The sequence below is a fragment of the Pithys albifrons genome, chromosome 4, assembly GCF_047495875.1.
Source record: "Pithys albifrons albifrons isolate INPA30051 chromosome 4, PitAlb_v1, whole genome shotgun sequence".
In the NCBI taxonomy this organism is placed as follows: Eukaryota; Metazoa; Chordata; class Aves; order Passeriformes; family Thamnophilidae; genus Pithys; species Pithys albifrons.
This window is the reverse complement of record NC_092461.1, coordinates 79,089,066-79,113,941: the sequence shown is the minus strand read 5'-3', so window position 1 is coordinate 79,113,941 and position 24,876 is coordinate 79,089,066. Positions and strand designations below refer to the sequence as shown.

Below are 24,876 nucleotides of genomic sequence, written 5' to 3'. Positions count from 1 at the left end.
AACCTCTGGGAGACCTATGAAGAAGAATTCTTATATTGCCATGCCAGGATATGCCAGAGCTTGTTTGAGAAAATTCTAGATCAAAGAGCTGGTGCTGAATTATAATCATTAACGCATGCTAAGAACACAAGTTAGAGGGAATCTTTCTTATCATAAATTTGAATTCATTTGACTTGGCTTTCTCCATTTACTTTTTCATTTTCCCTAAGGAATACAGAATACTCACGTAACAGAATAAAACAAAATGAAACAAAAATTAATTCAAATTAACTGGAATAAAAGCCACAGACAATCATGACTTTAATCTCACTATTCAAAAATACTGCTTTTCCCACTCTCTTTATTCTGTCTCAAAGTAAACATAAAAGCATGGAAGACTTCTTTTTCAGGTTTTGGGCTTTTTTGGAGGATATTTTTAAAAGCAAAGTACTCTGTGGTGTACTAGAGCAAAGAGCCAAAATTAGAGTCACTGTAAAAACAAAGTAGAAATTGTGAAACATTAAGTTTTTCCTTCCTTGATTAGTTCCTTTATAAATGTTTCAGAAAGAAAAGTAATTTGAAAAACTAACAAACAAAAAAAGGAAAAAAAGTAAAAAACTTACTTGTGTCAGACTGAGATTTCAGAACACCTTCCATGTCTGTGGTGATTTTGGAGACCTGACTATGAAAGTGTTGGACAGAATTTTTGAGGCCAGAAATATCAGTGGAATGAGATGCTATAGTTTCATTCATTTCACGGACACAGTTCCATAAGCTGTTCACGTGCTTATTTAGACCTTCCTTTATCCTCTGCAAGCTACCTGAGACAGAGTCCAGCTTGCCGCAAACTTTTTCAACATGAGAGACTCTGCTCTCAACTTCCGAAACATCCTCCTGGACACCTTGTGTCTTTTCTTTGCACTTGCTAAGATCATTCAGGATATGATCATTCAATTGTTCTAGTCTCTCTTTCACTTCACCACAGCAATTCTCACTAGGATGAGCAGTTTGATTTGCAAATGTCCTCTGCATTTGATCAATTTTTCGGAAGACACCTCGTTGTGTTTTTCTACATGTGGAATTGACACCCAGAAGCTGCTCCTTGCAGCTACTCAAGCCGTCTTGAAGATTTTTCATATCTTTATCAACAACATTTAGATTATACCTGAATACACGTATGTCTCTCTGCATTTTCTGGATGTCACGTTGGTTACCCTTCATTAAGTTGAGTTTCTCATTAAGAGAGCTATTTAGAGACTGCAGGAGAACAGTGTTATTCTCTGTTTTCAAAAGCAAGTGATTGTACTTTTCGTTACAATTTTCTAGCTGTTCCTGAAGGTCTTCCACACCTTGAGGTGCAGACTGACATTTCTGTCCACATAGTTGTTCAAGTGACAGTAGTTTGTTCTTCAGGAAATCAATCTCTGCTGTAAATTGCTCATTTGCAAATCCTGCATCACTGGGCAAGATGGGGCCAGGGTTCATAAACATTTCATCTGGGTCTGTAGTATTAGCGATCTCTAAAATAGTGCCACCTAGCCTAACCTCTAGTGCCCGCAGCTTGTGGTCAAACAAGTCTCTCAATTCATCTACCTCAGCAGCTATAGCACCGCGGAGAGTTTCCTCAACATAAAAGCAATGTTCTTCAGCATTTCGTTCTGTAATATTCATCCTCGCATCAAGCTCCTCCAACCTCTCGCCAAACATGTCTTCTAGATCTGGAGTTGACAACCGAATTATTTCATTATCTATTCTGACATTCAAGATCCTATGTGCTTCCACAATTCTGTCAATCTTCTTATCTAAATCTTTTATCTTTTGGTCCAAGTAATTTTGCTCACTCGCGTTGCAACAACTGGAGTTGTTTGATGGAATCTGAGTTCGGAGAGTATTTATTTCTTTCCTCAAGTCATTCTCTTTTCCTCTTATAACGTCAATTATCCCTACACAGTTATTTTCATTGTTATCACACTGCTGCTGGATATCCTGTAGTTTGTATTCACAGCAGTTCTTCAGATCTGCCATTTTCTTCTCAAATTCTTCCATTATTTCTTGTCTGAGGGACTCAAATTTTGAGTCTATATATTCCTGATATATATTGTCACTGGGCATTGTTATTGTAGGTCCTTGTGCTGCCTCCTGCAGTTGTTTTAATTGTCCTTCATAGCCTTTTACTTTTCCATTCAGTTCCTCCAGCTCATCATTCCTCATCTTCAAGGCTTCTTTGACCTCAGCTAGCTCAGACTTTATATCTTCCATTTCAAAATCAATAAAAGGGTCTTTTTGATCTTTATTGCTGTGGAGTCCAGGCAAATGAATAGTATCTGGTTCACCACCAACGGCACTGTCAGGCTCTGGGCGGTCATAAAGGTTGTTCAGCCAAGTGACCAGCATCTTACTAGCATCTTCTTGTACAGTCAACTTTAGGTTTTCATTCACACCTGCCACAGAGGACTGAAGTTCAATCACAGACCGTGTAAGTCTAAATAATTCATCCTCAAGAAACTGCATTCTCTTCTCATATGGTGGAGGCTCTGGCGCTTCTGTTGGTTCTGCATCTGTTTCACAGAAATAACAGACAAACTCTGGATGTAAATATTCCTAGTGTTATTTGTTTAAATCAGCTGTGGTTAAGTTCACTTTTCTTTAAAACAAAATAATGATTTAATCAGCAGAATGCTTTTTGCCTTTTCTGTTCTTGTTCTCAGTAGTTTATAATTAATACATTATCAAATCCCCTTCAAATTAATAATTTTAGCACACTGACCAATTCCTGCCAAGGTACAATGGCAAAAATATAAACTGGGAAGCAGAACTGCCCTTCTTGCTCAGCAAGGAATCTAAGCTATGGTATACATTAGAGACCATTCTAGATCCATACACATGACAACACAATCACCTTGGGACCACTGCATCTGCTGTAAGAACAATTGTTCCAGAATTCTCGCTGAAAATTTAAGTGGCAGCAGTTTGTGTGCCCAAAGTGGCTTTGTGCTCCAGTATTTGACTGACTGAACTGGGGTCCAAATATACTTCTTATATACCAGATGGGCTTTTGCATGATAATCCAGTTATCACACTTGCTTTGCAAATATCTAATTATTTGGCATATATTTAAGTAGGCAATAATAAAGCATGCATGAAAGCATAAGTTTTACACATTCAAAATGATTATATAACTTATTCTCATTGAATGAAAAACAGTAAAAGCACACTTTTAGCTGCAATCTACTTTTTGCCTATCACAAATGAATTAATGAATCTGAAACCACTCTTCCAATCCATTTTTCATTAGTAGCACCTCATTTGCAGAGCCTCATACAAGTCTGGATGTTCAGTTTCAAGTGAAATGTGTAAAAATTGCAGAAAATCCAGAACAAAAAAAAAAAAAAAAAGAAAACATTATCAGAGGTCAAGAAAGGATAAACTTCAGGAAAAGTCAAAGCAATTTTTTTATTTAGTCTAGAAGAATGGAGAATGATACAGATATCACTATGTTTTATTATCAATTTTTGGAAATAATGTTTTTGGTGGGCTAACAAAATATTTAAAAAGGTTATTTTTAAAGCAGGTATATAACCTATAGGACTAGTTTGAAATCATGTATCCAGTCATTCAATACATTTCACTGCACAAAAAACACATGTGGAAATCTGACTAAGCGCTATATGTGACACTAATCTTCAATTATGTTGGAAAAAGTCCTTCAGAAGGGAACATCTGTTTGTCATTTTTTGTTAATGGAGAAAAGGCACAAGACAGCAGTAACAGCATTCCTTCTTGCTCTTTCAGAAGACAGTATCTTAAACAAACATCAGTCATTCTTTAAGATATTTTTTCAGAAATCGAGGCTTATCCTTACTTATTCCCTTACTCCTTAATGTTAAGGCAGTTAATCTAACATGAATCCGTAAAATCTGCACAACCTTGAAAAAAACACTGTTAAACAGGTAGGGAACATTATATATAACTAAAATTAGTACCTGGGGATTTTTTTTTGTTCAATAAAAATTCTTCTCAATTTTTTATTTTTTTCCCTATTTATTGGAGAAACCACAGCATAAAACCTCTCCTGTACATTCTTACAAAAACTTCAGTCTTAACACAAAGATCTTTTGGAACTATGAGTAGTCAGCTGGCATTTCCACCCAGTGTTCTACAGTCCACACCTCTGTTATTCTTCAGGAAATTCTCTGTATGAAGACTGCTATTACCTGGCTAATAATTTCCCACAACACAGTGTCTTCCATACAGCTTTTGTACTTGCCAATAGCTCAGTTTAATAGTAATCATGGCAGTTCTTACCCTTAAAAGACAAAACAAGAAACCAGACATGATTATGCATACCAAAATTCAAACAAAAACTTACCTAAGCCTTTCTTCACAACAGCTTTAGCTGGTGTTGTGGGACGACGAGCAGTGTTTGGCTTTTCTGCTGGTCCTTCTCTGCAGTCTTCCCCTTTGTACCCAGGACAACATCTCCATTCTAGCTCCGTTACTGTCTTATAAGCAACTGTGTACCGAGGTCTGAAACTCGTTCGGTATCTACCGAAACAAAAAGCATTTTAAACAATCTGTAACCTTACTCACTATTTGGATTAAAGCAAAACTTAAAACAGGTTTTGTTTTTTGGGTTTTTTCAATGAAAATCAAATACTTTCATCTATGATTCATTTTCTGCTTCAAACATCAAACAAACATTTCTGTGTAGGTAAGTTACCTGCACTCAACACAGTCACATCAGGGAGAACAAATAAGGCCAAGGAATAAGGCCTTTCATGTATGAGCAGAGGGATAAAATGTGCCAAGTGCAGGTTCAATTTATCAGACACCACTGAGAGTAACAATGACCACTAGTGTACTACTGTATAAATTCAAACCCTTTTTCCTATAAGTGCTTTTCATTGCGAACCCACCCACAGGACTCTTCTGGACATCAAAAAATATTTCTGCCTGCTTTGTCCCATTTGTCTTTCCACAGTCTTCACTTAAACCACTCATCATAATACATATGTACAGAGCAGTCAAAGCTGCAAGGGATATTCCAGAGAAGGATAAAATGTTGAAAGTATGTGTCAGACAAGGACATGAAAGAATGAGTCAGATGAAACACTAAACCAAGAAAAAAATCAACTCTTTCCTACTTCATTAGTTAAGTTGAAAAGGGTCTGGCAGATAAACCTATATACACATTATGTACATACAGCCTTGAGCGTCCCTGATTAATCACTCATAAGTTAATAAATGACAAAGTGATTCTGGTTGTGCAACTTTCTTTAACCACAGACTTCTTCCATTATTTTCCTTCATACACATACTGCATGTTCAGCCGTGTCAGACACTATGGTATCCTACCAGACCATAAGCAGAGGCTCTGCTATTTTATAAAATCTAAAGCAATTTAAGGTACAGCTCATTTCAGGCTGATGAGGAAAATGAGGAAAGCAGGGATTTGCGGCCTGAGTTTTATATAATGGTATTCTTGGAATACACAGAAACAAAAAGGTTATCCCAATTTCTCACATGAATTCCTTCTTCTGAATGAAACTTGCATTGTGCTACTAATCTCCCTACAGCATTTTCAGATCTTTTTTCCTCAAGATTATTTCAGATTATGACAACAGGTTGCACCCATTTAATGAATGACAGGCTCACTTCTCAGCTGAGGTGTCTCTAAAATAGTAATACTAGCAGAATAAATATAAGACGGCAGCAAAGGACTGTCCAGGAGCTCTGCAACAGGTTTCCTCCACAACCTGGCTGGGCTTATAGAAAGTGTCTCTTGGAACAGAGAGAATACAGTACAGAATAGGCACTAGAAGCAGCCATGCTCTCACAAAAAAATCACCTATATATTTGATTAAACACTGCGTTGAATTTGCAAACTTCTATGTTGGTTAATTAAAAAAAATCAATGTTCAGCTACTAAATGAAAAGAGTTAAATTCTTACACTGACTGTGAAACAGTTTCTGTTCATAGAGTGAGAGTTTAACTGTGACCTTTCCAAGCCTCTCTTGCCATGAGTGCAAATAACTGATGACATAATTCTGTAGGTTTTTTTATTCAGCATATTTCATCTCCATATACATAATCTTTATATAACATCCCACATCTGACAGCCATTTGCTGTCCCTTTTTGGTAAGCTGGTCAAAAAGTTACTTTGACTAGAAACAACATCGGATTTTTTCCAACTATTTCTGGGCCAAGAGTATTTTGTTCGAATAAGCCTCTCTTGATTACATAGGAAGGCAGGGGCAGGCTATGCAGTATGGCTGGCTATGAGCTGCTCGTAACTACAGTGGTTTGCTGTGGCTGTCAGCTTTTCAGATTCTGACTTGGAGCACATAAACTCACAGAGGGTTTCCTATCCCTTTTTACTTTGCAACACCACATATGAAACAGCCATAGACTGCACTCCAGCTCACAATTTCTTCTACAATTTTCACTGAAACATCTGCTGAATCCTGTTTACAAATATAAAGTCCAGACATCCTCAAGGTCAAGTGCTTCTAAAATTAAGTTGAGGAGTGTAATGTAGAAGGCACCACTGGAAAGAACAATATCCTGGCCACCCAGGAACTTCCTTTTCCTTCTCCCTTATCTAAAGTATTAAACCATGTCTTCTGTAGATAATTTGGGTTTGAATCCTTTCCTTCCAACTAGCTGCCAGAGTCAGGAGCAACAGGATTAGCTAGACACTTCAGTGTTTTGAAGTGGTTTTGAGAGTCATTACAACCTCCCTCACAACTACCACATTACTGAAATGTAAACTTTGAACTTCCAGAACAATTTTCACATGCCGGAAATGGCATCCTTTTCTCTGATTTGCATAAAACACTTAATTCCTCCACACTTTGTGTGTGTTCCTCTCTATACTTTCATGGCCAAATCCCTTCCTGAAAATTACAGTATTTTGATTATTTTCAAACACCTCTCTTTTTTCCTAACATAGTTCTAAGAATATAGCTGAAAGTAATTTTATAAAAGAAGTAAGAACTACTTTTATGCAGATTGTGTACTTCTTCGCTCAACTTCAGATTGAGGATTCTCTATTATATTTTTTACAAGTTTCTCTTTCAATACCTTCTCTGTAGTGACATGATCAACACAGGCATCTTGAGATGATTTCAACATTCAGACAAATCATAAGACATGACCAAATATAAAAGAAGAATATAAACAAACAAAAAGAAATCAAGCTTAATATTTTTCATATAAGCAAATTTAAATCTTGTCTAAACTCCATCTCAAAATTAAAAATAATTATGTTTGACATTCTCACTTTTTTTTGTTTCATAATTTCACGATCATAATAGGCATAAAATGCTTCAATATGATTTAATAAAAAATATTTTTGCATGTTTGAAAATTTAAGCAAACACAAAAATGGGATCTGTTTTGTTTTCAGATATGGCATATCAAATACAGACTAACCTGAATCCTAAACCACAATTCTCCTAGAGCAAAAACACACTAGAATTAGAATATTTCAATATCTGGATCTAGAGCACCTTTCATATTTCACATTTTGAACTATGGTGACAAGATAGCCATACCCATGAATGGCTCAGAAATTAGAGTGGGATTTACTTACCAAGGAATACTCCTTCCTTACACTACCAGTCCAGATGAATGAGTTACAGAGCTACTCCCACATCCTCCACAGAGGCCAGTCACATAAGTCTGGGAAACAGGAACTTACACTAACACTTTCCTAATTTGAATTCAGTCACATAAATTTTCTTAAAAAATCACTGTTTCGTTGCTACGGCTTCTATACCAATGATATACTTCATACAGACTTGGTGTGCAAGTTGCCCATGCAAAGAGGGGTGCCATTGTGCCAGCATTGTTCAGCTGCACTCATAAGTGACAGTCACCAGCAGGCATCCAGCCTGAGGGACATTCTGAATCATACAGTAAGTTTTTTAAAGCCAGAACTTTGCTGACTCAATGATTTTCAATAGAGGAGCTGGAGACTTCCAGGATTTTGCCAGGATATAACAGTCTAACAGCATTAAACACAACAAAACAAACCATAACTTCCTGCTGGGGACCACATCCTGTGAATAATTTGCAATTCTATGTATGTAAAAGACATGGGACTGGGAGCTACTAGAATCAGATATGTCTTTATTTAAATCTGCAGTATTCTGAATCCAATTGCTCACTCATAGTCACAGCAAATGCATAACATACAAACACAAAAAACATAAGAAATGCACTCAGCACAGCCGGAGTGACAAAATGTTGGTTCTCTACCATGCTGAGTAACAGTTACATGGTTACAATGTATCATCAATTTTCACATGGTGTATCTGGTAGGTGAGCATCTTTACAGAGTTATCTAGAGGGGCAATTTGGTCAAAAGGGTTCACAAAAGTTTCAACAGTCTCTTAAAGAATTGAGGCTCTGCTTTAATGCCTCTAAATACCTGTAATGCAATTAAAAACAATAAAACATCAAATCTTCCTACAGTTAACGTGGATTTCTGCTATTCATGTAAATGTTAATAAACACAATTATATTGACAAGTATCTCAATGATATTTAAAAAATAGTAATTTCTTCTGTGGTGAAAAGTTACATTCAATACACCAGCACTTGCTTAGTCATCCCCCATTATCCTGTGGACCTCCAGTCCAAGATGACAGTCTTATCCTGATGAACTGAGCTGAATACTGGAACTGAAAGAATTGCTTCAACAGTATCTAATCTTTTCTTGCAACAGAGAAAATAAGAACATCTGGGTTTTAAGACACTTTCCACAACAGACTGGTAACTACAAATGCCTCTACCTTCACCATAAATTCAACATGCTGATCAAATGAGAAAACACATTAAGAACACTAATGCAAATCTTCACTTTTAATATCAAGTGTTTTGCAGCTGAAATTAAGTCGTACAGGGTGATAATAGCATTCAAACATTCCTCCTCTTTTAAAAAAGTATTTCCTTAGGAAAATGCTTAATTATAAATTCATGTTTGCTGTAAACGCTAGACATTTGGACTAGGGAATGAGCTATAATATTCTCATGGTGCTAAACCACAGAAGGAAACAGTTAACACTGATATTTGGAATGTCACCTAGTAGCAATAAAACAAACCAGAAACATTTGGATGAAATTGATGGGAAAACATATGGCTCAATTCTGGAACTAGATATTAACATTCAGGTTTTTGGGAAATGCAATGAGATAAGTGCCACCACATCCTCACTGTGAGGAAGGGACTGCAGAATCAGCATATGTTTCTACATAAGCAATGTATAAAATGTTTATTCTGAGCACAAAGCTGTAAGGTTGGTCCAAAATTCTGTAGTGATTGGAACAAGTTCCATGACTTCAGCAGCCTGAAAATTACTGTCTTATTGAATAGAAGATGACAAATCTTCACTATTTAACGCCTTTATTGAATGTATAGCCATTCTTTGTAAATTATATAGTCTGCTAGTTATTTTTATCCAGTTATACAGTCTCAGTCATCTAAAGCTCCAATATAGATTGCAACAAGAGTGCTGAAATAGCATAAAGACACTGTCAAAAATAATAACTAGATATAATTAAATGCAACCATATTTTGACCAACAGTTTTTATTTGGTATGTTTATGTTACACAAATACTAAACTAGAACAAGTTGATCTCAAGTTTTCCATTTCCCAAGAGTGCAGGTCTAATTGTAAGCCCTACAACTGGTGGCAGAAATCATAGTTCCACTGAAATCATGGGAGCCTTCTAGTGGTTGTCCGTAACAGTAAGTTTCAGTACAAATGGATTTCAGGTGCCTCCTGCGTTGGTATGGACAGGCACCAGTTGTCTGTATCTCCATGACAGCCAATAGAAATAGCCAACACAGCCAGTACAGTCAAACTAGGGCTGCATCTCACCCTAAAGTCATTATTTACATCCAGTTACTACAGTGCATGCTGGATGCCAGTGACTTGCATTTGAGTCACCATGGCTGCATGTCTAAGTTCCCACCCTCACATTCATCCCTCTGTATTCAGGGTAGGTAATGAAGTCAGGATGAGTCAAACCCCACCTCTGGATTTTGCTCTTTTATAACCTTGCTAATACACAGCAGCACTGGCAATTAGCTTGTGTTCCAGCCCACAGATGAGCTTAATTTGAGAAAAATGTGTCCTTACTAAGTGTTTATCCTAAAGCATTTACAGCAAGCAGTGAAATGATGTTTTGACAGGAATAGAGTAAACCTACAGAAGGCCAGGTGTTAAGTGAAAGCAAGCCATCAAGGTCATAATAAATCCCAATTATACAATGCAGGAAAATCTATTTAAAAAGAATCCTATTGCACCCTAAATAATTTTCCATTTTGATCCATCATTAGAGACACTAAACTGCTTCTTACAGATGGACTTAAGAAAGTCTTATCTTTACACTGCTATTCTTCCTTTAGCTGGTATTTTTTCTTTCAAAAATTTATATAAAGTAGGTCAGTACCTGTCTTTGCATGCACTGGAGTCTGGGGAATTACATTTTCTTGAAAAAAATGCCACTGACCTCAACCACTAGCTCAATGTCTGGCTCAGTCACAGCCCTCTTAATTGAAGATCCCAAAAAACTATGGTCAGGGGTCTATAGATAACATAACAATCAGGACCTAATACACATTATGAAAAGCAAGTAAGAGTGATTCAAACTTTTTTGTGCTGGGAAACATACAATTTTGAGGCACCCCTGTGGAAAACAAAACGTTATAACAAATATCCCTAGTACATACAATCAAGAAGGCTCTGGGCTCACACAAATACATAAGGGAGCCTTTAATAAAGTTTACATAATGTATAGCATAGCCAACATTTGTACCTGATCTATTCTGAGCTAGATCGTGAATAAAAATCTGCACTGTCTGAGAGCATTAACAGGGACTAAAACAGAAGGAAAGCAAGGGAGTAAGTCGAAGCACTATGCACCCACAGGAACACAACTGCCTGCTGTGTACATAACCAAGAAATCACCCATCCAGGTCACTGCAAGGAACGCCTTAGTATCTGATTATGAAAGCACCATAATTTTACTAAAAGTTGCATAAAACAGGAATGAGCATTAGAGACCAAGTACTTTTTTCCAGTGTTTATTTTTTATTTGGTATCTTCACTCTACCTGGAAAGCACAATGGAAGAAGATGGCCTTCCATCTGGAAGAAATTGCTCGTTGGCAAAGCCCTGGCACAGGTGATTGCATTACTCACTTCTAGTAGGAAGGAAAAAGTTGCTTTCCTCTATACCTACATATAACCATTATCTCATCTATTGGTGCTGAGGAAGGAGCAGATAATCACCGTTTCCAAATCAGCTCATTACAGCCTGGTCTCCAGCACATGCTGAACATTAATTCAATGCCTCTGAGAGAATCTGGCTGAATTTTGCTGCAGAGTGGAGGGGTGGGGAGGGGCTTCAATAAAAGGGGCACAAAATTACAGGAACTGTTAAAAGACTAAAACTATCAACTATTCTCAGGCAACACCACATGGTTTCATTTGCAGCTCCTTTCAAAGTCTTCAGAAGTGCCATTGTTTATTACTTATACAGTGAATTTTATGCCACTCAGCTGGAATTTTTCTATCAAAAAAGGATGAGATTCAAATTACAATATTCTCTCTTGGGAGAGAAGTGTTTCTTCGTGGGAAGAAAGAGTCAAAAGATTGTACACTCTGAATCATGGCCTCATGTCCCATACTAGTTATTTCTACTTCATGTATATGTATCTTCATACAGACACATACAAACACAAATACCTATCTATCAGTATAACTCTGTCTCAGCTGCCAAGGATTCTATTTCCATAAAGTTGACCAATAAAGTCCAATAGAAAATGCCAAAAAGTTTAAAATGTTAATAGTCTTAATGTTGACAGATTAACACTAGTTAGGCATCCTCTTCTTAGAAGCAGCAAAACCAAGATACTGGATGCATTTAAGTAACTTGCAGCCACAGGCAGCCTGTGGCAAAGCTCAAAGCAGAGCTTCATTCTTGGGATTTACAATCTTGAATTATCTTACATGGTTGCTTCTTTCCATTTTGTCACAAGATATACTGTACCTATGCCAGTCAGACATGTGGAGACAGACCAACAGTAAGCCATTAAAGCCCCACTTAAATGGATTGGGATAGAAGAACCCTGAAAATACAGTTATTTCAGAAGGGTTTCAGAAAAGCTTCGTAGAGCCGCAACGTGATATAGTCTAACAGTGATGGAACAGGAGCAACTTTGCAACAGGTTATAAGCTAACAATGCATTCACCTGCCTCTTCCAACAGCAGGGACCAAGTTTCTCACCTTACACCAGTGGAAAGATCAAGTGAGGATGCAGAGCATTGCTCCTGATAAAGTTGCCTGAGAAACTGAGCTCTCCTGCTTCTCTGCCCATGAAATAAACTGATTTCTAGGATGCTCTAGAATTAGCTACTGCTGACAGATTATTTGAAAATACACAGAACTAGAACAGATAACCAATGCTTTCACGAATGCAAGAGTTAACTGTGGGATTAGCTGGGACTTCGACTTTCTGAATAAAATGGAGCATTGTGTTGAGAGCTGTTACTTTTCAAGACACCAAGTCAAAAGTGAACCAGAGAGGAAAGGAAAGATGAGACCTGAATGCAAAAACAAAGTCAGATGGGAGTAATAATTCATAATGTATAAAACTGGCACTGCTCACTTTCTAACAGTGCAGAATGAGCTTTGGTTATTTGGGTGATTTATGATGAAATATGCCTTAGTGGGTCAGCATCTCCCTGAAAGTGAAAATTTGTTGTTTTGGCAACAGTTTGGTGCTTAACAGAAGAGGTCCCAGACCTTCAGGTCACATATTTCTCAAACCAGAAAAGCATAAAACTATTAAGTATTTACATTAATGTGAAGTAAGGAGCAATGTAAGATATTTTTTTTTTTAATTATTGCAACAAACTCAAATGATGTGTGAAATTAAAATTCCCTGTCTGGTTCACAAAGAAAGACTCTGTTGTGTTCAGTATGTAGAGGCAGAGATGCACAATTTCAGGCTCAGAGACACAGCCAGGAAAGCTTACCACACCCAGCAGGCCCTCAAAGATTTTCAAACAAGCACTCCAGGAGACTGCAGTTTTTTAAGTTTCCTTACTGTTTGCAATGCACAACCCCTTAGGCTAACCTCCCTATGTAGTTAGCTAGCTGGAGCCTGTACAAAGAAATTCTGCTTCATGCAAAATACACGAAGCTGGAAAAGAAATCCTAAAGACCTTTATAGATACTTGGAAGGGAAACATTAAACACTTTCCCTTCAAGTTTTTATTTATCCTAAAAGTTTTTCTTATGATATGTATTGCTGGAGGCCAGTGGCAAACACAGGCTCTGGTATGTGCTGACTTGTGTATCTGAGGTTTTGATCCTGCCTGGTGCTGTGCATCCTGACACTGATCTGTATGCTTCATTTCTAGCTAATGAATAGTCTCACTGAAAACTACATTGGGACTGTTGAAGGGCTGAAAACTCGATGTGGATTTCCTACATATTCCTAGACTGGGGCTGATGTGCTCCACCCAGGTTGCTCGGGGGTTGCAAGACTGATGAAGCCATTTAACTTGAACTGGAAATCTCATATGCTGTTTCTCAGTAATAAATTTCCACTTTTACTCAATATTATTTTGTTAATAAACACTGAAAACTACTTATGAAAAGCTGTGTTTTACTCTTAAGTAGTTATCTGTCCTGATATTTATGAATGCAGAAAACTACTAGTAACATTCTCTGAAGTCACTTCAATCTTTTTGCTTTAAATCTTCTAGGCAATAAATAAAACCATAATTAGTTTGGCAGTGGGCTTATTTACATTTATTTGAAAGTATTAAATTACAAGAAGTTGGAAAATATTGCACAATGAGAGATTTGGAGAGGTATGCTAATTTAGCTATTGATTAATTAATCTTTTTCTTAACCATTTCCTAGTGTGTGCAACAAAATGAAATAATGGGTTTGCTTATTAAACATTTATCATTAGTGTTATGATGAGAACCTTACACTAAACCATGAAATTCACTTCCACAAGCTAAATACAGATGACCTGACTAGAGCCCACAAATATCTTTACTCACGTGAGCAGAATTAATGGGGGCTGGTACATGAATTAGAAGATCTGATAAAACATTTACTCTTCAAGTCCCAGAGCAACCTTATCTGACTCTGAAGCTTGGCTCTGCTGTTAGCTGGGGGCCATCAGGGGATTACATGACCTCCAGAGGTTCATATCAATCTAAGTTTCATTCTATTTGATTTATTACCTCATACAGGCAAGTTCTATTGGCAGTTCAGCAGAGAAGACAAACCCAGAAAACATCCCTCTGCTTCAGCCACTTCAGTTCACTTCCTAAAAATCAAAACCTTACTACCGAGAGCAGCTTTTCCCAAAAATGCTGGGACATAAATCGGAGCACCTGTGGGTACAGCCAGGTGTCCCAACACAAGAGGCAAAACAAACAGCTGGTATGACAACATTCTACTCTGAAGCAGCTACATTGACCAGAGGATGTCCAGAACATGCCACAACCCTAAAGAGTGTATGGGATCTAACAAGAAGGGGAATATATATTTTTTTTAGAATCACATAATGCTATTGGTTACAAATTGCTAATAATGCTAATTAAGTTACCAAACCATTCATAAGAAAGCTAGGAAAGGAAATTCACAACAAAAGAAGTGGGGAAGGGTCTGTAATTTATGAAGCAATATTACATTTCAAAACATCCAAGTTCTTTTTAGTGGGTTAAAACATAAATATTTTTTGTATAAGTACCTTTCAGCCCAATGACCCACTAATAGCCAAGTTCTTCCTCCTTCCTTTGCTAGTCACAGTTCTAAGAAAAATAAATCAGGAGCTCCCCATACTTCAAAGGGAACATACTTCAAAGGGTCTTTCTGCTCACTCTTTCTACTCCCTCTCTTCCTATCTCTTAAGCAGCCACACTTCAACTCACATTATCCTTGACACCTTAATGAGCCAAAGCATTCAGCAACTTTTCAGTGAGGAAATGCACTATCGAGCCCAAGTACCTATAGAAAACTTAAACAATGAAGTGTAATAATTTCCTGGATTTCAACTTAACAGTTCAGGAAATGCACCCGGTAGCTGAAGTAAATTTAGAGTTAATGCTTCCAGAAGTGTAGTCATTCCAACAGGGGATTTTGTTGGGGTTTTTTTCTTCAGACAAATTATATTTAATGGGTCTAAAGGGCAGATAAAAAGGGTTCATGCATGCATATGATTTTTATGCTTAATCACCAGAGCTTTCTATTTCTAAAATTAAAAAAAAAAAAAAGAAAATCAGTGCTGACTATAATCCAGATCTGCAATACACACTCTCTCATAAGTGAAGAACACAAGGAATTTTGGAGTATATTGCATGTTTAAGGCAGTGAAATGCTCCCATACAAAATACAATCTAAGTAACTCTTAAGCATAGCGTAGATTGTACCTAAACACTAGAAGGGCTCCTCAAACCTAGTCTTAAACTAATATAAATCAACAGTAAATCCACCGACTGATTAAAAACCAGACCTAATAGTACTTAAGTACTAATAAAACCTCTACATCTATGATACAGTTAAGGAACTCTTTGTTTGATTTGAATCTCACTGTTCCCACTGTCTGCAGCTGAATGAGCTCTTAGATAAACCCTGGGTATCAAGAGGAGACTACACAGGGACTGTACTTTATTACCATGAATATCTGCTATTTATTCATTTTACATTCTCTATGCAAGTGTGTAGAGGAAAAAAGAGAGTCATTTCCGAAACGTCCTCACAGTCATTTCTTTGTTGCTCTTATAGTTCTTTCCTGCCCTATTTATATCAACATTAACTAAATAAACATATATAAACACATTTTGTTATTCAGACCACTACTCCTTCTGTAATTAAACAATACTTTTCAGAGGAATGAACTTAGAAGTTTGCAGGATTTAAGGCATGTCTTTCAAACACTTTGGATTAGCTCCTTTCTTACTCTGGTACTAAGGGAAGATGTACATGTAACAGATAGAAAAATAAAAGTCAAAACCTATAATCAGAGGGTTTTGAACACAATAAATTTTCAAGATTTTGATATTCCACCATCTTTCAATGCTGGTAAAGTGCTATTTCATGTTAAGAATAAGGAATTGTTTTGCAGTTGCCAGTACAGTTATGAAGAAAATAACAGTGATATTCACCAAAAAAAGACAAATTGTGGAAACAAAGTCTTATGATAAGTATCTAACTCCATTCTCAAAAGAACAAAAAAACCCCATGAAACTGGACACAGCTGGTGAGACCAAATGTCTCTTTAGCCCCATATTCTCTCTCTGACAGCAGCCAACTCCAGATGTTTAGAAGCACAGAGACAAACAATGCCATTTCACAGAACCACAGAGAAATTTGAAAGGGATGGGACTTTGGGAAGTCATACAAGCTGGGCTTCCCCTTCTGACTCCTGCTAAAGATCTCACAGCTCAAACAGTTTCAGTTCAGGAATTTCCTGAGCTAGAAGCAATGTCTTTGCACTTTCTTTATTATCTACTAGCAGATAGCCCATGAAAGTCCTAATTTACCGCCTCTGAAATTCCTTATCTTAATGCCTGGTGATTTAGGTGTTTGAAGAGCTCAGTTTTCAACCACTCCTCACTCCTCTGTAGCTCCACTATGGAGACCTCAGGATAGAGGGCACACCCCATTACATACTCCATAAACTCAATCACAAGTCCAAAACGGCCAGTTCAACACTCCAAATAAGGGAAATTACACAAGACACTGTTACTGAGCTGTCTTTGTTTTTTCCCCTCAAATTCTAGTGTTTATATTTTCCAATAGAGAAAAACTGTTTTTATAGCGAAAATAACAACCCAAACAAACAGAAAGCAGCGCATATGAATACCAAACACCCAATGCCTATTGTCATGGGCCCCAGGGTGGCTCTGCAGTCTTATTTCAGTAGTACCCAGGACCTCGTAGTATCGGTTTCATCCTCAGTGTTTCACGTGAAAATAAAAACTAGTTACTGTATCTTTACTGCAAAATCCTCGTCATCACCTCAGCCGAAGTCTGAGCCTACAAAAACCTATGTGTGTCCTTCCACTCACTTCTAGAAAAGTGCAATGGTTTCATAGAGTGCATATCACCCAGGGCTTTCAAACAGAAACGTGCAAATATTACTGCTTCTCAGGTAGTAAAGTGAGGAAAGGGGATTTGCCTGATATTAGCTAGAAGGTGAGATACATCTATTCCGTGATGCCTGTTGAACCTGCGGGCTCCCACAGCCTTGCTGCAGCACAGCGTGCCGTAGGTGGCCACTCTTCAAACCACCACATGGTCACGCTCATTAAGCTTGAATCAAACACGTAACTTATATTAACCCCCGTAAAAATCTCGGCACTGGCTGCTCCCCTTGCTGGGCAACGAACTGGGATACACAGACTGTAAAAGTGCTGGCTCACGTTCCTGGCTCTTCCTTTACGCACCGATCCAGCAACACAGAGCAACAATAAAACCGGTTCTGAGCGCGGCTGCAGCCTGGCAGCCCCGGGCCAGGGCGCGTAGGTGCGCTCCCAGCAGCACATGGGTGCGCTCCCAGCAGGTTCTGGCGTTCCCGCCGCCCATGGAAAGCCGCCCGCGTGCTTTCCGCCTGCCCGCACGCCCCATCGCGCCGACGAGGTGTGCCAGCGCAGCTCCCTCTCGGCGGACTGGCTGCACGGACCAACAACTCAATCTGGCTCTAATTAGCTCCGGCCGCCTGATGTTTGCAATAAGAGAGCGCTTTGTTTGGGACTCGTTGGAAATTAGGGGTGGTCTGTGCCCTCCTGCTCTGGCCCTGTGCTTTTCGGGGTGCCGGGAACCATCACCGGGGCTTGGCAGTGGGTGGCAAGGCGCTCTCCCTCCCGAGGTCACCTCCTCAGCTACTTACACCGGGGTGGGCTGGCAAGGAAACTGGTTCCAGGCGCACTTGTACTGGGCCTGGACGTAGCTCTCCGTCCCGTCCAGCACCGAGCAGCTCACGTTCTTGTTTACTATGTAGGCGCACCAGTTCCTGCAGGGGGGAAAGACAGCGCCCGTCAGAGAGCTCACACGCCGCCCCGGCACCCCGGGCTGCCGCAGCCCGCCCGCTCCCGCTCCCGCTCCCGCTGCGGGCGGAGGTACTCACTTGCTGCGGGAGCCCGGCCGGGAGTACGGCAGGTGCGGGGTGCCGTGGCTGAGCCCGGCGCCCAGGGCGAGGAGGAGCGGCAGCGCCCATCCCAAGGGCACGGCGGGCCCCGGGCACAGCTCCATGGGGCGACAGGCAGCGGCGGAGGGCGAGCGGGGCGGGCCGGTGCCTCTCGGAGGGCTCCCTCCGTCCGTCTGTCCCTCCGTCCGTCCCGCCCGCCCTCGCCTGCTCCCAGCTCCCTCACTGACGCAAATCCCCCCACCCCGTTTCCGCCCTCCGCAGGCTCCGCACCCCTCCGGCCGAGACGCCGCACCCCCCTGTCCCGCTCCAGCGCCCCGTCCAGCCGCAGCGGGAGCCGCCGGCCCCACGTGGCGCCAGCAGCGGGTCGCCTCGGCGCAGCCCCCGCGCCCCGACCCCTGCCCGAGTTGGCCGGCGGCTGCTCCCGAGCCAGCTCGTCCCACTGGATGGGACGGCCGAGCCCCTGGAGAAAAGCTCCCCCTCTCCCGGTGACCCGAGGTTCAGGGACAGAGGGCAATCCGCGAACCGCGGGCAAGGGGTGCACTGAGTTCTCCAGCTGAGGTCGGTGGGACTCCCCGGGGCATGCGAGAGAGGCTGAGGAGGGCTTGCTGCCCTGTGCCAGCACTGTGGTGACCTGGCATTCACTTACATGGCCCAATGGCTCATTCCAACCCGTTGGCATGGGAAGGGTGCTGGTGGCTCCCTCTGTGAGCGATGTACAATCAGCCTTTATTTGTAAGGAAAGGTGTTCAGTGCGTGAAGAGAGCAAGGGGCATTCAGATTGACCCAGCTGCTAAAATTTGACTCAAGCACCTTGACTGAATGACCTGCCTAGGTGAGGCTGTCTGCAATGGGTCCCACCATGGCCAGAACCACAGCGAGGCTCCTCAGCTCCTTCTCTTTTGGTGGTTGGATTTTTGGATTGAGGCAAAACTGTGCAAAGCATCAAGGCTAGACCAGCGCAGGCTGTTCCCACCAGAGAGAAGGAGGGGAAGGGAAAAAGCAATGCTTGGGTGGAGAAGAGTTTGGGTGGGAGTTTTGGGAGCTTTGCCTGCTGCTGTTACTGCAGAGCCTAACCATTCCCAAACCTGCCCACATGTTCCCAGGCCTCCCATGGCCACAGCAGCTGCTCAGGCTTTCCTAGGTCTCATGCACAGGCAAAGCCAGCAGCAAGGCCACGCCCTTTCTTCTGCTGTAGGCAGTAGCCTGCTGACCTCTTCATTTGCCCCGACCTGCTGAAACAGGCAGTTTTCATCTGCCAGCTTTACAATCACTCTCACCCAAGAACTTCACTTGGGCTCCGAATCTGCAGCGAAATAAGCTTTCAGTGCTGAGGTCAAAATTATGCATTCAGACTGTCTTTTAGAAATTGTTTTACTGGAAATATACACTAAAGGTTCCTGTCCTCAAAAGAAGTGTGTGCCATTACAGATTTGTAGGAATGCTTCACTGGCAATAAAAAGGAATGGGAAGAGATTATGACTGTTGATTCAATCTGTCTCATTTCACTTGAAACCCTTCTAATGCTCTGCAGCTTCTTTGAAGAGGACAGCACCTCACTGCCTTAAGAAATTGTACTTCAAACAGGGGTTAAACAATTTGCTGTGCCATTGTTTAGATTCGCGAAAGTGTGTCATTCAGGTGTCATTATTTGTGCTGGCAGAAATTTTCTGGATTTTCTTCAGCCTGAAGAAAGCAAGACTAGAGTTCAATATTAAAAAAGAAATGAAGAAAGCTTTTTCTTCCTTTTCCGCCTCCTCATTCAGTCAAGGAACTCATGTAGTTGGTCCTTTTCCAAAACTGATGAACAACATGGAAGAGCTGTATGTTATCCCACAAAGGGAAAGCCATTAAATAATGAAAGACTGAGGTCATGCCTGTCTTTAGAATGACTGCATAGTACAAAAATCAATAGGCTGATTTAAACAAAATGAGCATGAAGCAACAGTTTCTTTCCATATGCAGAATACTGAGCTTATATTTTGGTGAAGGAAGATAAAGGAGATGTTACCTGATTTGCCATGAGGGCACCCTTCTAACCTGTGAGCCACAGACTTGATTGCGTGACCAAACGTAACATGGGGCACTATTAGAAGGAGAGTTGTTGCAGACCTTGCTTACCCCATGGATATGACAGATAATGAATCAGGAGTTTCCTGTAACTTCAGGACTCTGTGAATATGTGTTCACTCAATAACTGTGGAAGACAGTCACTCTCTCTCTTGATTTCTGTTATGCAGTTGTCCCTTTACTGTGTGGATCAACTACTTTATAAATATTATGAAACAGGGCTTTGATAGCTTTTGCTGCCATTTCTTTAGAAGGCTATGTAAGGCTTCTTCCACTGCAAAGCACTGTGCATTTTTGAGTTTGTTTCATTTAAAATAAGCCATAACTCTGAAAAACAAAATCCTGCAGGACCATTCTCTTCTCCTCGCCTAAACCAGAACTCTGTGGGAACTTGAATACAAGCACTGCTTCAGGGAAAGAAGTTTTATGCATGGTTGCATGATGTAAGGAGTAGAAGCAGAGGATGACTTGTGCTGGAAGTATTGAGCTGAATAGAAATGGAAGAATTTGGGCAGATGCATAGAACTGACCTCAACTCCTCTGATATTCACATGGGGCCTATGATATCAGCTGATTCAAGAGCAACTAGTACAGAAACTGAGCTTTGTCAGGAGAATCTTCAGCTCAGGTGCTTGCTGAAGATGTGGTCCAAGCTCTGCACTTGGCTGCTTTTTCTGTGGGTGTAACTAGTTTTATTTCAGTGTATAAGTATGAGGGCTAATTGTGCTCTTAAGGAGACAGAAATGCTCACACTTTATATCTCTGTGCTGTATCCTCTCAACTTGAAAATTCACAGAAATCCCAAGACAGATGATTCTTACAATACATGAAAAGCATCCCTCCACCCCTCCCTACAAATGGAGCATGTAGTCTGTGACTCCACTGAGATCTTTGATGACTGGCAAACTCAGTACACACATCCTTGGGAGAAGGAGATCACAGATGTGAATCCAAAAATCCTTCAAAATGTTTTAAAGTTCTTGTCTGTTTACTAAGCAGCTTAGCTGTGTTTACAACACCAGATCAACTGCATTTTCATACTTCATAACAAGATAATGATGAGGAATCACCTAGGGCCATGTGCAAGGTCCTGCCAGAGAGACAAAAGTGCACAGAGCAGGCAGGCAGAATAAACAGCAAAAACATCATCAGAGTATGTACTCCAGAACTCCCAAGAGAGAAAAACGTGTCTGTAGTGGCATGGTGCATGTAGCAGGAATGGTGTTCTCCCTGCTACCTCTCTTACTATCCCCATTTTTTTCTGTAGATTTCAGCAATAAATTGCTTTGTGAATTCTGGGTTTCTTTTCTTCAGGTTTGCAGCCTCAAAAACTTGCCAAAATAACCTGAGGTGAGTTGTTTTCAGAAAGATATTTGTACTGCCTTGATGCTCCTCTTTAATAAAAAAAGCGCTCTCATCTAGAAATATTGTCTGTGGCACAGGAAGTCTCTCAGGTACTTCTCCCTGGCCATCAGATGTGAGAAGCCAGACTACAGCCATGCCTAGTCTGGCTTTACATTTGGTGCTGTATTAACTCCATCCATTGTTCAAAGCAGGTCACGGTGTCTATCTGGAAGGATGAAACTGGTATTAGGGAACAAAGAAAAGTTTGTCTGGAAGCTGTAGGAAACTCCAAGCTAATAAAGGAAAGCTTAGATTGAGGTGTATGGTGCATGCTGCTTTGGCTCTACTAGGGAAAACACTCAGTGGGGAAAGAGGAGTTTGACTGTTTTGCAGAGACATGATACAGTCCTGTCACATTCACTTGGTGTGGTGTGTAGGTCACTACATAGTAATCTTAACATTAACATAAACATTCTAGGATAGGTGTTCTCCAACTTTTCCCCTGTCAGAGCAGACTGTGCTTTGTTTGCAATATCTTTTAAAAAATTATTCCCCATTGTGAGAGGCAGGTTTCAATTTTTAAATTTCTATATGTAATGACCTCACTAAAGTCTGCCAGACACATTTAGCACGAATGTTTAACAAAAATTAATGACTGGATGAAAAGTAAATAACAGATGTTAATGAAAATACTATTTATAAACATGTTAACTTAGAGTGAAAATTCCAAGCTCTAGTCAGGGATAAATAAATAAATGAGGACGGGGAGAGCAGGGTAATTTTTTTTCTCTTTACTGGTGAGCCACCTTGGAGGGCCATAACATTTACGCAACCACAAAGCTTTTGTTAATTCCACAGGAAAGGTCTGTAGCAGAGATCCATTTTAGGAGCTTTGGACTACACAGAGGAATAGCCAGTTCTGGCCAGTGCTCAGCCACAACTTCATCTGATTAAAGTGCTGTATTTGCCTGTCTAGGCACTGACATCATGGTGTTGCATATGTTTCAGTGCATGGGTGGGCAACCTGGCAATTCCAGACTTTCTTCCTTGATGATCTTTCCTTTTTGTGGAAAAACATTTATGCTAAATGTATTTCTTTAAACAGAAAAACAAATCGGTATATAACAATGAGCCCAAACATTGCCCAGTTGTGGCATGCATTAAGTGTTTGTATTGAAACTGATGCTCTTTATTGTCATTGTTATGGTTTTGACTAGACAACAAAACAAAAGGCTAGTCCCTGGTAGCAGCTGTCTCAGCACACCATTACTATCTGTTCAAGGCCTTAAGGCAGGACAGCAGAGATCAATATACATTATTCTCCAGCAGGAACGATGATCTGCCTGAATGCTGAAGCATCATAAACCACAAGTATGCCACACTTGTGGAACATCCTATCTAATTTGTACTGAATAGTTGGGATAATTTAAGAAATAGTGTGATTAAGATCTACGCGGCTTCCATACAAAAGTTAAGCGCTTTCTTGTATTACTTACTGTATAATTTGAGAAGACTGACTGACATATCGTCCACTATTACTATTGGTTTCCAACTACAAGAAGTCTGGATATCACAGTATAAGACGACAATCAGAAGAAAACATGTTAGTGCTCCATAGGATCTTTCAGTGAAGAGCCTGAGCTGGCTGATACATGCACTAAGGTGGAAGAAACCAAAGAGTACTGGAAAGAAAATCAGAGGAGATAAGCTTTTCTTGGCAGATGGGATGGGGATGGGAGACTAGAGGAGATATGAGGAAGAAGTTTCTTCTGTGTCTGTTTATCTCTGATTTGGTAAAATTGCCAAGTGACTTTGAGGGAGAGGATGCATAATGCTCTTTTGTCCACAGCTAGTACTGCTCTCACCTGCACATACAGTAGGACAAAGATGGTTTGTGTAAAGTTGAAGTTGCTACCTGTGCACAGACCCTTCAAAAACCTGCAGGCAAATTGCTGGAACATACTTAAAAGACTGAGTCTGAAATTGTATGCATTGTTTGTCCTTGCTGTAAAGAGTTTATTTGAATGTTGCTTGTTATGAAATGAAGAATTGTCATATTTGTCTTGATATCTCACCTCTGATGGTAATGCAGTATTTCAGAATAAAGAGTAAAACTGAGGGCATCCGTTAACTGTGCAGCCCTTACCTTCAGTTCAGGGCAGTTTCCAGAGTTTCACAGCATGCACTGCCCTTCTCAATGTGCTGCTCTCTGATTGAATGTGACAGACTTCAGCATTCACAATTTTTTAGAGATGAGCTGGAAAGGAGAGCAAGGGAGTGGCACATGACTTTACAGTGTTTGGGACAAAGTTGTCAGCAGATTTTTATAAAATTACATTGCTCCTGGTAGAAAATTACATGATTCTGAAGCTATAATTCCCTAATCATCAGTTTATCCAGACTCTCGCTGAAGTTCCTGGTGTTTTAAATAAGCAAGAAAGTTGTGTGAGTTTAACAACAACAGGTGTGAGTTTCTGTGCAGACAGTATTATCTCAGTTTAGGTATAATAGCTATTGATTTATTGCAAGGTGGATTATAAATGCAGTAAGTCCACTTAAATTTAAAATAAGAAGCTCTTCCTGAAAACAAGAGGTGGTAATTCTTCATTTTGGTAAGACCTAATACTGTAATTCACAACACCAGTCTTGCTTCCTTGGAAAAAAATAACTCCTTGCCTAATTATTTCCCAATGAAAAAGATGACTACTAATTTTAAGGACGCCTTCTCTACATTTCTTCTGATTTGTATCTATTTTGCACACAAAAGCAAATTTAAATTTAACTTCTACTCAGCCTGCACACTGTAAAGAAGACTTAGAATTCTTTAAAGAAATTCTTAAAGAAATTCTGTGTTTCAAAGCGAGCTAACCAAACATGAGAATGCAGGGAATATTTTAAATAAGACCTCATTAGGTAAAAACCATGGTCACAACTCTTTAATGCCTCTTGCAGTCACACTATGCTTTTACAAGAGGATTTATGTAGGCTACTTCATTTTTCTAATTCAGCCATTTGGATAGTAAATAAATTTATTCAGCTTCTCTAGTTTCTCCCTGGTTTTTCCCTGGTAGAAGGTGCTGCTCATTATTTAACCCGTAAATCCTAATTAAGGTTACAGTAGCTTGTAGGTGGAAAAACTCAAATAAAAGACAGGAACAAACAAAATCTCTTTTTTTCATGTGCCTTTTCCAGTCTTATATTTTCAGTGGATGATAGTGGTACATGTCTGTCCTTAATCTCAAAACTACAACTCAAAATGTATGACTGCACTTGTGGTGAACAAAGCTAAATAACT

At 39.9% G+C, this 24,876-nt stretch overlaps 1 protein-coding gene across 1 annotated transcript in view; it reads right to left on the bottom strand.

Annotated features, from left to right (window-relative positions):
- EMILIN2 (elastin microfibril interfacer 2) overlaps window positions 1-18,374 on the bottom strand; it is a 38,638-nt gene extending 20,264 nt beyond the window's left edge. The window contains exons 1-4 of the mRNA XM_071554739.1: window positions 18,150-18,374; window positions 17,913-18,035; window positions 4,349-4,524; window positions 603-2,537 (exon numbers count right to left, since the gene is read on the bottom strand). Coding sequence (XP_071410840.1) covers window positions 603-2,537; window positions 4,349-4,524; window positions 17,913-18,035; window positions 18,150-18,274 — 2,359 coding nt within the window. The 5' untranslated portion in view covers window positions 18,275-18,374. The remainder of the gene's footprint in view (window positions 1-602; window positions 2,538-4,348; window positions 4,525-17,912; window positions 18,036-18,149) is intronic.
- Window positions 18,375-24,876: the final 6,502 nt, after the last annotated feature.